The following is a 14,413-nucleotide window of genomic DNA, read 5'->3' as shown; positions in this document are numbered from 1 at the left end:
GTCAAATCAATCGTCAAACCTTACTAGCCAGAAAATGGTCACGGAATTGAAGTTTTGGACCTAACTATTTCTGTTTTAACGGGAGCTTCAGACGTGGGGAAAAAAAATCTCAAAGTATGCCTAATATCTCCTAACATTTGTGACACCAACACATAACGATAGCATTCCACCTATTTTTGTGAAGGGTTTTGAGTCTCTGTTGTGCTTTTTGCCAATTTCCTTTCCACAGTTGTGCCTTTTGACTGAGGACATGGCTCTGGCTTGGCTCCATTCTTTGGAATCATTCTCTGTGTTAAGCCACTTAGCTGCCAAGCAAAACATGTCTTTACCTGGCTCTCGAATCTCTCTGCACTCCGCCTGGCTCCACTGGGGAAGTTTTTTAAACAATGCAGTAAGTGTGGTGTTTTGATGTCGTGTTATGTGCAGCATTTTGCCCGAAGGTCCTATGCTTGGACCTCATCCTCATTGTGAATATTGCTGCACGTACTGATCCATAAATGTTCATTAATGTCAAAACTGAGCTTAACGTTGTTAAATTCAGGAAGATGGTCAGTGTTATTTCTTTTTTATTGTGTTACTCATTTGGCTGTTGTATGAGCAAGCAAAATTTGTTCGAATGCCATGCCATGTCGTAACATGCATGAAGTATTGATTTAATCACGGATTGCTGCAGGACCGACGTGCTCGATATCCACCAAATAGAACGAGCCAAATCTTAACACCTTTTCTTTTCCAGTCTCCTTTATCAGTGGCTTGATGCATTTATTTAATATATTTATCTTTCTAATATATCCTTGCCAGACACGGTGGCGTAATAGTTAGAGCATTCGCTCTTAGAGCATAGATAGGGCGTAATAGTTAGAGCATAGTTAGAGCATCACCATGCATGCCCAGGAGGCATGCATGGTGATGGTGTCCTGTTTTCTGAGGAGTTTGTAGACAGTGTGGTGAGTGTGACGAGAATGAGTGATAGGTTGATGATGGTGAAAATGATGATTGGAAAGCTCTTGGTGAATGTCATCTCGGGATATGCTCCGCAGGTTGGTCGGAGCGATGAAGAGAAGGACAAGTTCTGGTGTGCAATGGAGAAGTTGATGGAAAACGTGAAAGATAAGGAAGTTGTTGTGGTAGGAGGAGACCTAAATGGACATGTGGGAAGGAGTATGGACGGTTTTGAGGGAGTTCATGGGGGTTATGGATATGGTGTGAGAAATGGAGAAGGTGAAAGGATTTTGGAGTTTGCTGATGGAGCTGGTTTGTTGATTTGTAATACTCAGTTCCAGAAAGAGGATAATAAGCTTGTTACATACACGTCAGGTGGGTCGACGACAACCGTTGACTACCTGCTGGTGCGTAGGCGAGATAGGGGGCACCTCCGGGACACAAAGGTGATCCCGGGGGAGGAGGCTGTTTCACAGCACCACTTGGTTGTCTGCGACATAAGGGTGAAAGGTGCGAGGAGAGCTCGGTGGGTGAAGTACCAACCGAGAATGAAGGTGTGGAGGTTGAAAGAGGTGATAGTGAGTGAGGCATTAAAAGAGAGGCTGAGTATGGTAGAGGATGATGTGGTTGAGCTTGAAAGTGGTTGGATGTCAATGAAAGATAGTCTGTTGGGAGCCGTTGGTGAGGTATGTGGATGGAGAAAAGGACCACCGAGGCATTCGGAAACTTGATGGTGGGATGATGAAGTTGGAAAGAGGATTGACGAGAAGAGGAAGAAGTTCAAGGAGTGGCAGAAGGCGAAGGGTATGGGGGCAGAAAAGGCAGAGCATGAAAGTTATAAGGCAGCCAAGAAGGCTGCAAAGAAAGAGGTAGCAAAGGCACAGGAGGCATGTAGGAAAATGTTCGGAGAACGCTTGGATTTGAAAGAGGGTCAGAGAGCGGCATTCAGGATTGCAAAGCAGATAGCGAAAGAGAGGTGTGATGTGATGGGGGTGAGCTGCTTGAAGGATGAAGTGGGACAAATTGTTGTGGACCCAGATGGAATTAAAGGAAGATGGAAGAGATATATGGAAATACTGTTGAATGCAGAGAATGAATGGGATGGCAACATGGAGAGTAACCCAGTTTTAGGACCGGCAGAGAAGATAACCGAGAAGGAAGTTGAGGAATCGATAAAAGCAATGAAGAGTAGAAAAGCGGGAGTGCCGACGGGAGTTGTGGGAGATATGTTGAATGCAGCGGGAAATTGGGGTGTGAAGAGAATGACAGAGAGCTGCAATCTGATGGTGAAAGAAGGCCGCATTCCAGTGGATTGGAAACTGAGTGCTCTCGTCCTTCTATACAAGGGGAAAGGTGACCCTCTGGACTGTGGCTTGTATCGAGCGATAACGTTATTGGAGCATGGAATGAAGGTATTGGAAAGGGTGTTGGAGAGGAGGATAAGGAAGAAAGTGAAGATTGACGAAATGCAGTTTGGATTTATGCCAGGAAGAGGAACGACAGACGTGCTTTTTATTGTGAGGCAGTTGCAGGAGAAGTACATGGAGAAGAGGAAGAAGTTGTTTCCTGGGTTTGTTGATCTGGAGAAAGCATTCGATGGGGTTCCACGTGAAGTAGTGACATGGGCATTGAGGAAGTTAGGAGTGGAGGAATGGTTGATCAGAGTAGTGATGGCAATGTACAAAAGAGCGCGCACAGCTGTAAGGATGAAGGATGGGAACAGTGGCGAGTTTGAGGTGAAGGTGGGAGTGCATCAGGGGTCGGTACTAAGTCCACCACTATTTGTAGCTGTGATGGAGGTGCTGCCTCGGAACGTAAAGGAGGGTTTACCGTTGGAGTTCTTGTATGCAGATGATCTGGTGTTGATTGCCGAAAGTATGGATGGACTGAAGGAGAAGATGAACAAGTGGTAGGAATGTATGGAGACAAAAGGTCTGAAGGTGAATATCGGAAAGACGAAGGTGATGGCAAGTGGTAAAGCATGTGGTGAGGTGGAAAGAACTGGGAAGTGGCCGTGTGCTGTGTGCAGGAAGGGTTTCGGAGTGAATTCCATTCAATGTGCGCTGAGTGGGTTCATCAAAAATGTAGTGGTTTGAGAGGGTCATTAACCAGTGTGGCAGCTACATTCAAGTGTAAGGTGTGCACAGAGGGAGCTGCAGATGGAGGAAATGTTGAGTTGGATCTTGGAGAAGGCATGAAGGTGGAAGGTGTGAAAACATTTTGTTACCGAGGAGACATGCTGAATGGAGAAGGTGGATCAGACTCGGCAATGGTTGCTCAAGTGAGATGTGCATGGAAGAAGTTTTGGGAACTGAGTGGCGTGCTTACGAGGAGGGGATTGTCGTTGAAGCTGAAGGGAAAGGTGTATGCTGCATGTGTGAGAAGTGTTATGATTTATGGGAGCGAGACATGGGAAAGGAACGTAGAGCAGCAACGAGGCTGGAAAGGGTGGAAATGCAAATGGTTCGGTGGATGTGTGGAGTATCGTTGAGAGAGAGGAAGACAAATGATGATGAATTGCGAAAGATGATGGGAATAGAGGCTGTGATGGATGCTGTGAAGAGAAACAGTTTGAGATGGTTTGGTCATGTGTTGAGGAAGGATGAAAGTGACTGGTTGAGAAGAGTGATGGAAATGAATGTAGAAGGAAGTAGAGGACGGGGAAGACCGAGAAAGACTTTGCTAAAGATGGTCGAAGAAGAAATGCGGGCAAGGGGGTTAACAAGGGGCGATGCAGAAAATAGGGCAAAATGGAGAAGATTGTTATGGGGACCGCAAGGCTAACCCGCGCTCTTGCAGGGAAAATAGCCTTAAAATGCCTGTTGTTGTTGTATTCGCTCTGAATCTTTGAGGTCTGCGGTTCAAACCCCGGCCGAGTCACACCAAAGACTTTAGAAATGGTATGTGCTGCTCCCTTGCTTGACATTCATTTAAAAGGTTAACAACAACACAACAAAGACATGTTCCATGACAACAACCCATGACGATCTTCTCCATTTTGCCCTATTTTCAGCATCTCCCCTTGTTAACCCCCTTGCCCGCATTTCTTCTTCGACCATCTTTAGCCAAGTCTTTCTTGGTCTTCCCCGTCCTCTACTTCCTTCTACATTCATTTCCATCACTCTTCTCAACCAGTCACTTTCATCCTTCCTCAACACATGACCAAACCATCTCAAACTGTTTCTCTTCACAGCATCCATCACAGGGTCTATTCCCATCATCTTTCGCAATTCATCATTTGTCTTCCTCTCTCTCAACGATACTCCGCACATCCACCGAACCATTCGCATTTCCACCCTTTCCAGCCTTCGTTGCTGCTCCACGTTCATTACCCATGTCTCGCTCCCATAAATCATAACACTTCTTACACATGCAGCATACACCTTTCCCTTCAGCTTCAATGACACTCCCCTCCTCGTCAGCACGCCACTCAGTTCCCGAAACTTCTTCCATGCACATCTCACTCTAACAAACGTTGCCGAGTCTGATCCACCTTGTCCATTCAGCATGTCTCCTTGGTAACAAAATGTTTTCACACCTTCCAGTTTCACGCCGTCTCCAAGATCCAACTCAACATTTCCTCCATCTGCAGCTCCCTCTGTGCGCACCTTACACTTGAATGTAGCTGCCACACTGGTTAATGACCCTCTCAAACCACAACATTTTTGATGAACCCACTCAGTGCACATTGTACATTGAATGGAATTCACTCCGACACCCTTCCTGTACACAGCACACGGCCACTTCCCAGTTCTTTCCACCTCACCACATGCTTTACCACTTGCCATCATCTTCGTTTTTCCGATATTCACCTTAAGTCCTTTTGTCTCCATACATTCCTTCCACTTGTTCATCTTCTCCTTCTGTCCATCCATACTCTCTGCAATCAACACCAGATCATCTGCATACAACAACTCCCATGGTAAACCCTCCTTTACATTCCGAGCCAGCACCTTCATCACAGCTACAAATAGTAGTGGACTTAGTATCGTTGAGAGAGAGGAAGACAAATGATGAATTGCGAAAGATGATGGGAATAGAGCCTGTGATTGATGCTGTGAGGAGGAACAGGTTGAGATGGTTTGGTCATGTGTTGAGGAAGGATGAAAGTGACTGGTTGAGAAGAGTGATGGAAATGAATGTAGAAGGAAGTGGAGGATGGGGAAGACCGAGAAAGACTTGGCTAAAGATGGTCGAAGAAGAAATGCGGGCAAGGGGGTTAACAAGGAGAGATGCAGAAAATAGGGCAAAATCTAGAAGATTGTCATGGGGACCGCAAGGCTAACCCCCGCTCTAGTAGGGAAAATGGCCTTTTAAAATGCATGTTGTTGTTGTTGTTTGTACCGACCCCTGATGCACTCCCACCTTCACCTCAAACTCACCACTGTTCCCGTCCTTCGTCCTTGCAGCTGTGCGCGCTCTTTTGTACATTGCCATCACTACTCTGATCAACCATTCCTCCACTCCTAACTTCCTCAATGCCCATGTCACTACTTCAGGTGGAACCCTATCGAATGTTTTCTCCAGATAAACAAACCCAAGAAACAACTTCTTCCTCTTCTCCATGTACTTCTCCTGCAACTGCCTCACAATAAAAAGCGCGTGTGTCGTTCCTCTTCCTGGCATAAATAAAAAACTGCATTTTGTCATTCTTCACTTTCTTCCTCATCCTCCTCTCCAACACCCTTTCCAATACCTTCATTCCATGCTCCAATAACTTTGTCGGTCGATACGAGGCACAGTCCAGAGGGTCACCTTTCCCCTTGTATAGAGGGACGAGGGTACTCGGTTCCCAATCCACTGTAATGCGGCCTTCTTTCACCACCAGATTACAGATCTCTGTCATTCTCTTCACACCCCAATTTCCCGCTGCCTTCAACATATCTCCCACAACTCCCGTCGGCCCTCCTGCTTTTCTGCTCTTCACTGCTTTTATCACTTCCTCAACTTCCTTCTCGGTTATCTTCTCTGCCGGTCCTAAGACTGGGTTACTCTCTATGTTGCCATCCCATTCATTCTCTGCATTCAACAGTATTTCCATATGTCTCTTCTGTCTTCCTTTAATTCCATCTGGGTCCACAACGATTTGTCCCACTTCACCCTTCAAGCAACTCACCCCCATCACATCACACCTCTCTTTCGCTATCTGCTTTGCAATCCTGAATACCGCTCTCTGACCCTCTTCCAAATCCAAGCGTTCTCCGAACATTTTCCTACATGCCTCCTGCGCCTTTGCTACCTATCATTTAACCTCCGTTATCATACCTACGCTATCATTTAAAAGGTTCAGAACAAAGGTAATCCCCATAGTTTGCCATCAATGGGAAGGAGGAAAAACCTCCTTAGGAAATGCACCGCTGAGTGCGGTGAGAAATGTGGCGCTATTGTTGTGATGTCGCTCGTACCCAGAGTACTCCGGGAAGTGACGCCACTTCTACCTAACTCAGTGGCTGTGTTTGTCTCGTCTAACAGTCCTAACAGTCGTGTGTGTGTGTGTGTGTGTGTGTGTGTGTGTGTGTGTGTGTGTGTGTGTGTGTGTGTGTGTGTGTGTGTGTGTGTGTGTGTGTGTGTGTGTGTGTGTGTGTGTTTGTGTGTCAGCTCCACTACGAGCCATAGATCAAGTATTTTTAAAAATGGGAAAAAACCCTCCCGACCACATCCACAATCTCCACTTTGCGTGCCTTTGACAGAGGGAATTTGATGCCTTGTTTTTGTTTGCTCTCATGTGCCACAAGTCGAAAAAGGGTGGTGATTTGGCGACCAGCCGTTTTGCAGACAATGAAGAGCTGCGCTTCTCCCTCCGCTCATTGGAGCGTCATGCTCCCTGGATCCGCCGAATTCATATTGTCACAAATGGGCAGATCCCATCATGGTTGGACCTTGACAACCCACGGGTCTCCCTGGTCACTCACGAGGTTGTGAGATCTTGTACTTTACCCTCCTATTGACCAATTAGCATCTGTTTTCATCATTCACCTTTTGGTGATCTGTTTTCCAGATAACTTCTTACTCCCAAACCTCCACTTACAGGACATCTTCCCAGACATCGGGCATCTCCCAACGTTTAGTTCACCTGCAATTGAAAGCCACCTGCATCGTATTCCGGGTATTTCCCCACTCTTCTTGTATTTCAATGACGACGTCTTTTTGGCGAGAGATGTATGGCCAGAAGATTTTTACACGCACAGCCGTGGGCAGAAGGTGACTGCACAGAGTGACCAGGGAGGTTTAAAAACATCAGAGATTCTTATTGTGAGGAGATGTGATGTGACCTTGTGCTTTATCTATCACGTGTGCAGGTTTATCTATCATGGCCGGTGCCCAATTGTGCTGAGGGCTGTCCTCCCTCGTGGGTGCATGACGGATACTGTGATCATGCTTGCAACCTTTCTATATGTGACTGGGATGGTGGTGACTGTTCTGGTAAGAATGTATGCCTGTTTAAACTTTTATGCCTTACTACTTTATCGGTCTGAACTCTTTAGACTTTCTCGGATCTTTAGTAGTGTTGTATGCATACAGTCTACCAAGATTAATCCTGGTAGCGGTGAATGCGGTACACTCCACCCAGCTGCACCTCATTTTCTATGCGGTTATTATACTCTTAGCAACCTTTACTTGATAAAATCCATTGCATGTAATACTTCAGTTATGTTGTGGAATGGTGTCATCTCTTGAACTCGACTATTCCATATATCTCCTGAAGCTCAATACACTTTTGCAGTGGTCTTGCATTCAACCTATAGTAGCAAAGATATTGGCAGTGCTTGGAGTGCAGAGATTGTTTTGTTTGCCTCATCATCTCGGTCTCATAATGACATTGTTACGGATCTCGGTCGTCGGCGCTCCCCTTATCAAGGGGGGGGGGGGGGGGGGATTAATCCCCTTGTCTTGTTATCTGGCCGACCCGAGTCCTGGGGGTTATAACGTCCTTCCCGGCGTGGCGTTGGGTAGGGTTTGTTAGGCCTAGGGGTTCATTACTACCTAAGTACTAACGCCGGCCGGAAACGAGGGAATAACTCCCGCTCGAACCACGGATATGATGGAAAATGCCGAGCGGATAGCAAACCGCGATCCGAGCTATTAACAAAGTGACTAAACCCGATTATAAGCGGTTTCAATCGTGCCACGTTTACCCAATGGAAGAAAGGATGGATGCGACCGGACAAGAGGAAACCAGAGTATAGCAAGAACAAAGATGGGTTTATTAATTTACAAGAAGAAGATGAAACGAAAGGGATGTACAAGATAGGAAGAGGAAGAAGCAGCACACAGGGCAGTCTTAGAACAATCTTATGCTTAATACCCCAGACAAACATACACACTCACACGGGGATTGTAGCTGATTGTTGTAGATGGAAGGTCCGGCGATGGAGTCCAGGCTCCGGTCCAGCGGGCGAAACCCGGCAGGCAGTTCCACGTATAGTTGAACGCGACCGGACAGTTATATAGCGGGGGGAAGCTGGTGTCCTACGGCGTACGTAATAGATGCACACTTGTGCCAAACGCCGTCTCTCCAATGTTCTCTTAATCAAGCGCGCCCTTCTTCTTCTCAGTCCTGTTTGATGCGCATTTCCCAAAGAGTCCTCTTACAATGCGCGCGCGCCTCCAACAAGTCCTCGTACAACAAGCGCTCTCCCCTCAAAGTTCATGAAAGGGCTTTGCGCTTGCTTTTTATATCTCTCCGCACGATCACTCCGCGGGCCCCAAAGCCACGCCTGTCGGTGATGTTACCTCAGCCCTGGTTGGCAGGTGAGGGCTTACCGGCTCCGCCTTTGATGGCTGGATGACGTGGCCACACCTTCTTGGCGCTCCGCCTCCTTTCTCGGGCCTCACCGCGTGTCTTATGGCGGCGTTGAGCGAGCGCTAAGGCAGCGAACGCTGCTAACAAAGGCGCAAAGTAAATTGGGAAAGCCATAGGGCACCGACTGTAGGGCGCGTAATGGCTTCGCTTGGAGAGGGAGGTCGCAAAATGGACGGAATGGGGCCTACTCCTTATTTAATTGACACAACGCAGATTCAACTATTGGAAACACGGCCTTATCTAAAACACATACTAATGAAATAACTGAAGTCCTATGGTGGCCTACGTGTTGCTTGTGGACTAACTAGGGGTGCTACCTTTAACCTTTTAATGATGGGATATTTACAAGAAAGTGTGGGTTCTAAAACCGCAACAATATTCTTACAAAGGTTTCTTGATTTATTTAGATACTGGAAGCAATTGTATAGCAATAGTTCAGGAGAATAAAAAGCACATGAAAGGACCCCTCAATCCCATTTCTGCAGTAATAACTGTATGTTGTTTCATTGATAACATCCTGCAATGTCTTGTCTTGTAGGAAAATTATCCCATCGTGCAATAATTATGTTTGCTTCCAACATAACGTTGGCTGTCGTAAGCCTGGCCCGCTCGCGACCCTGTGCAGCTCGCGACCCTGTGCAGCTCGCGACCCTGTGCATCTGGCGACTCTGTGCCGCAGGCGACCCTGTGTCGCACGCCAACCCAGAGGATCAGTTTTTGTTATTTTATTGAGGTTTACTCTTGTATATAGAAAGGTTGTTGAGAGTAGCTGAGGATCCCTCTCTGTCCCATTCATCAGTATTTACCCCATAGCTGGAGGATTTGAGATCAGAGTTACCTTCTCCTAGGTGGACTGTCAACCAAATTCCCACCTACCCACATACCTACTCTGCCTTGGCCTTTACGTTGGCCTTTGCTTGTCTGGTACCCCTCTCATTGGACATGTGGCATTTCCTGAGGAGATCCTTAGCTCCAATCTATGGATGTCCTGCTACCTCTTGAATAAAAATACCATGAGTTTGTCTGTGACTACTTATTTAATACATTCCTGGCTAACCTGTGTATCAACAGGTCATTCCCCTGTCTGCCACCTGGGGACTGACCCATCCAGAAATTGTTGCTCCAAAGCTGAAATGTATATTAAGTAAGTCATTGATTTACGTCAAGTCTACTTACGTCGTTTTGATATAACATATTGTTATGAATTTGGTAATGCAACATCTAGAGCTAGGTAGATCTGAATAGGTAGGTATTCGGCTGTCGTGACAGGGACTCTACATGTAATAAGTTATTGATGTTCAGGCGGTTGTCGGGGTAAGATGTATGAGTGTGGATCTACCTGGAGATTCGAGTGTTAAATAGTGAGGGATTAAAGGTAACGCCCCTGTGAGTCTCACCTAGTAGTCAAACCTTTGTCCATTATGGCACTGCAAACCACATAAACATTAGTTAGGTCCTTAGCGCAACATTAAATAATCCCCTTTCCCTGACAAGGACTTCGTATTAAATTGGCAGGAAACCAGGTCAAAAACACCGCCATAATTGGCCGCCACCGTGTACACCTCAAAAGGCCTACAAACCTGGCCGGCACGTGTTATGCCAGGACCGCGGGGTCACGGACGGGAGATGTCAGGAGTCGCATGCCGCAGAGGGCGTGATCTGGGCGAGTTGGGAGGCTATGATTGGCTGAGGAGCGCGCCAATGTGACGTCATCGGCCATCAATATAGGCGACGGTCGGACGCCATTTCGGAGTTCGAGTGGAGTCCAGAGTTCGAGTTCGAGTGGAGTCCAGAGTTGAGTTGAGTTCAGTTCGAGTGGAGTCCAGAGTTGAGAGGGTTGAGTCGCAGAGTTCGTTGTTACAGTTCCGTACCAGAGTTCGTGGCAGTTGGCACAGGACACGGTTCGTTGCACAGTTCGTCGGAGTTGGCACAGGACACGGTTCGTTGAACATTCGTGACCACAGCTCGTTGCAGTTGGCAGTTGGCACTTGGTTTTGGTTGCTTCGTGCAGCCCTGCGGTGGACCGTTGGAGCAAAGGAGCTCGTGGTGTGTGTGGGCCGTTGGACCGACGAGGCCTGGTGGCGCTTGGAGGCGGACGCAGAGGGCCGTGGAACTTGGAGCGAGGTGTGCGATCGGGCCGAAAGGAGCGGTGTTGGACGGCAGCCACAAAGACGACGAAAGACCAGATAAGCCCGAATCCGCGTACATTTTGAACGACGTAACGTGTTCTTTTCGTAATTAATCTCCCTCGTTTTGTGTTTGATATCAGTCGTGTGGGGACGTCCCGATTTAGTTATTAGTATTACCGGCGCGTGTTTTTTTCACTGTTATTACTTTTCAATAATAAATCCTTATATTATTTTCTGTACATATTTGAACGCAGTTTCCTGGGTGTTTCATTTTAATAGATAAGGCTGTGGAGCTCGTTGCGTCTGGCCTCCCGCGCGTTTAACTTTGTGTTGAGCTTGAATCCGCCATTGAGTTTTCGCCTCGGGAGTGTAAAGTCTCGCAATCGGTCATCCGTGTTACCCTACGGTGTTCACCAAGGGTAGTCACGCGACAAGTGGTGTCAGGAGTGGGATTTGAACCCGTCGGACAAATTTTTTTGTCCGCGGCGAGACATCGACACGGTCGGGCGTACATTGCGTCCGACGTTCGAACGCAAAATTTGTATAGGCGAGGCGGAGAAATTTAATAATCAATTGGGCATACGGAGCGCGATATCGCGTCTTCGTCAAATTTAAATTGTGTTTTTGGTATTAAAATAAATACGCGCGCGGGAAACAACCTTCCGAAAGGCGGATGTCGGAGGTCGACGAAATGGAGGTGCGCAGCGAGGCCTCCGTCAGCGTCGGGAGTGAGCCGGAAATGGGGGATAAGGAGGATAGCGTTGGAACTTTCCCCGCCGCTGGGACGGCCCCGATAGATCTCCAGACCATAGTAAATTTAATAAATGCTCAGAGGGCCGAGGATGAGCGAATCTTTGCAGTAATTCGGGGAGACATGAAGGCCCACTATGAACGACTGAATGAGCGATTGGGAAAATATATGGGAGACATGACACCACAGGGTGAGCGAAACCTGACAGAAATTCGGGGAATAAATGATAAAATTGAATCTGAAGAGGGGGAAGCTAGATTGGGAACAGGAGAGAGTACGGCCCATGCAGATGTGCATGTTGCTCACGAGCAGGGAATTGCACAGGGAATGGCAAAATTGGGAATTGCACCGGGGATGGCAATTGAAGTAAATAGGGAGACTGCAGGTGCAGAGGTGGATGGGGAATGTCCACAGGTGGATGGGGAATGTGTACAGGTAGAGGGGGAATGCCTGCAGGTAAACGTGGAGAGTCCACAGGTGAGCGGGGAAGGAAATTTGGAATGTGAGAGTTGTAATGGGGAATGTTTCCCACATTCTGGCCTGGTTGTTTATCGGGACCGTGTGGATGTCACAACACCCCAACCGGGGGATGAATTTGGAATTGTGCAGCACCAGGGCGGTGGTGCGGAGCAAGAGGGGGTAGAGTTTTTGGGGGTCCGTGCAATGGAGCCGGACCAGGTATTTATTGGGGATATTGATCAAAGCCTGGCGGGGCCAGGAATGATTTGTAATGATGAGGATGATTTGATCCAGCGGCTGGAGACCTGTGACAGTCCCATGGAGGTAGAGCTTGTTCAGGCCCAAAGGAGTCTGGGGGAAGAGGTGAGTTGGTCCAAGGAGGTGGTTGGAATGACCGAGGGGACGCTCACTGTACACTGCTATTTGGAAACAGAGGCTCCAAAATTGGACAACCAGTTGGGGGAGTGTGTTGGCTCCGGGCTGGATTTGGATCTTGGAGGATCGGGAGATAGAGCTTCTGGAGATTTGGTCCCTGTAGGGAATTTGGATCAACTGCAGGGAGGGGCAGAACAACCGGTGGTAGAAGTTGTTCCCTGCAGCTGCGGTTTGGCAGTGGGAATGAAAATTTGTAAAATAAAATTACAATGGGAAATTGATTTGGAGCAGCCATGGTTTGGATTGGTCCCCGGGCTGCGGGATCTGGATATGGAGAGGTCATGGGTGATGGCCTCGGGCAAAAGTTGCCCCTTTCAAAATTTGGGTATGCCAGCCAGCTGGGGGGCTGTGATGGCGAGATTTGGACGTGGGGTCCAGCCTTGGGTGTCGAGGTACGACCTGGGTCCCACGGGGGGTCTGGTGGAGTGTGGCGTCCCTTGTCCGTCGGGGCGCCGTCCGAGCTGGTGGCTCGGGCCGGCAGGGTCACCGGACCCTGGTGGGGGTTAAGACCTCCAGAGGGGTCCGAGGTGGTTTCTCAAGTCTGGGTTGGCATTTATTGAGGACCACTAGGGGGAGGTGTTGTGGGTCGCGCTTTGGTGGTGGCACCGCAGATGGCCAGGTTGGGACTGATGTGGTGACCACCCGGGCATGCGGCCTGGCACTCTCCTCCAGGGACTCTGGGACAACCAGCATGTGGTGACCTGGCATGGTGGTTGGTCTATGGACGCGGGTCAAACCGAATGGACAGGGATGGAGATAGCCTGCCGGACAACCATTGGGGCATCTGTGGAACGTGATGGTGTGAGTGACCTTCCACAGATGCTCCGTTATGATTTATGGACTCTCGGGTTGGGAAGAGAGCCATGGGGATGTGAATCGGGAGATGTGTAACGAGCCGAGCATATGGGCCATGCTCGGCTGGCATGTGTATGGCAAAGCATCCTTCTTTGGTGAGGTTAGTAAAAGGTGACATGTTTGGCATGGGTAATCTGTGGGTTAGATGGAAATTTAAGGGTGGATTTTGAAATGCCATGGTGGACACTGTACAGTGACGCCATTATTGATCCAGGTGTGTAGACCAAAGTGTTGGAGGCTGTGATGAAATTAATAGGGTAGCAAGACACAGCTTTTAACTGGTTGCGGGGGCAACTGTGCTGATATTTGGGACGCGGGATGATGGGGATGTAGTTGTGTAGCCTGAGGGTCAACGTGGTGCTGTGCGTGTCCGAGGTGTGTGGACCATGTCTTCTGGGTGGGTCTCCTGGTGGAGCATGGCTGTTGACTGGACCTTGGTGTGGTCAAGTGTGGGTGAGCACTGGGGGGCTGCAGTTCTGTAGTCGGACTGGGGGATGATGGGGAGGTGCAGGGGACGTGGCTGTAGGGATGCCACGCACTGCGACCGTGCCCCCCAGGGCCGAGGTTGTGTGTGCGGTAGTGTGTGTTGTGGCAGCAAGTGCTCACCACATTGGCCAGCTGGGGCTGCTGCAGCTGTGTTCCTCGCAGGGGGGCCGAAGGATGGATGGTGGGTCGCACCCTTATGGACACTCATGGGCCATGTTGGCGTTTTGACTGCTCACCTTGTCCCGGTGACCCTTGCACGGTAGAGGTGCAGAGCTGTCGTGGCCACAGGTAGTTGTGTAGTGATGATCACCGTTGGATGCGGATCCACATACCTGCCAGTGTAGTGGGGACGAAAGAGAAATTTGGAAGTATTTGGTAGGCCCAATGTGAAATTTTGGGATTGTGAAGGGTGGATGGCACTCTTGAACCTGACCAACCTGCAACTACCTGCACTTGAGGTGAGTGTTTTGAGGAGTACTGTCCCAGGCTTCAGGACTTGCTTTGGAAATTGGGGACATGTAAATTGGAGTTGGGAGGCGGGTGAGAGTGATG

General features: G+C 48.6%; 1 protein-coding gene across 4 annotated transcripts in view; it reads left to right on the top strand.

Moving 5' to 3' along the window:
- Positions 1-14,413, top strand: part of GNPTAB (N-acetylglucosamine-1-phosphate transferase subunits alpha and beta) — a 66,008-nt gene that overhangs the window by 17,740 nt on the left and 33,855 nt on the right. For 2 of the 4 annotated variants that reach the window (XM_068122280.2, XM_068122281.2), the window contains exons 9-12: positions 230-391; positions 6,678-6,857; positions 6,973-7,143; positions 7,242-7,365. In XM_068122280.2, the coding sequence (XP_067978381.2) occupies positions 230-391; positions 6,678-6,857; positions 6,973-7,143; positions 7,242-7,365 (637 nt within the window). The remainder of the gene's footprint in view (positions 1-229; positions 392-6,677; positions 6,858-6,972; positions 7,144-7,241; positions 7,366-14,413) is intronic. The other 2 variants (XM_078781681.1, XM_068122282.2) reach the window with 1 other exon arrangement.

Source organism: Myxine glutinosa, chromosome 7, assembly GCF_964187855.1.
Source record: "Myxine glutinosa chromosome 7, kmMyxGlut1.1, whole genome shotgun sequence".
Classification (NCBI taxonomy): domain Eukaryota; kingdom Metazoa; phylum Chordata; class Myxini; order Myxiniformes; family Myxinidae; genus Myxine; species Myxine glutinosa.
Note: the sequence above shows the minus strand (reverse complement) of the source record. Positions and strands in the feature narration are given on the sequence as shown.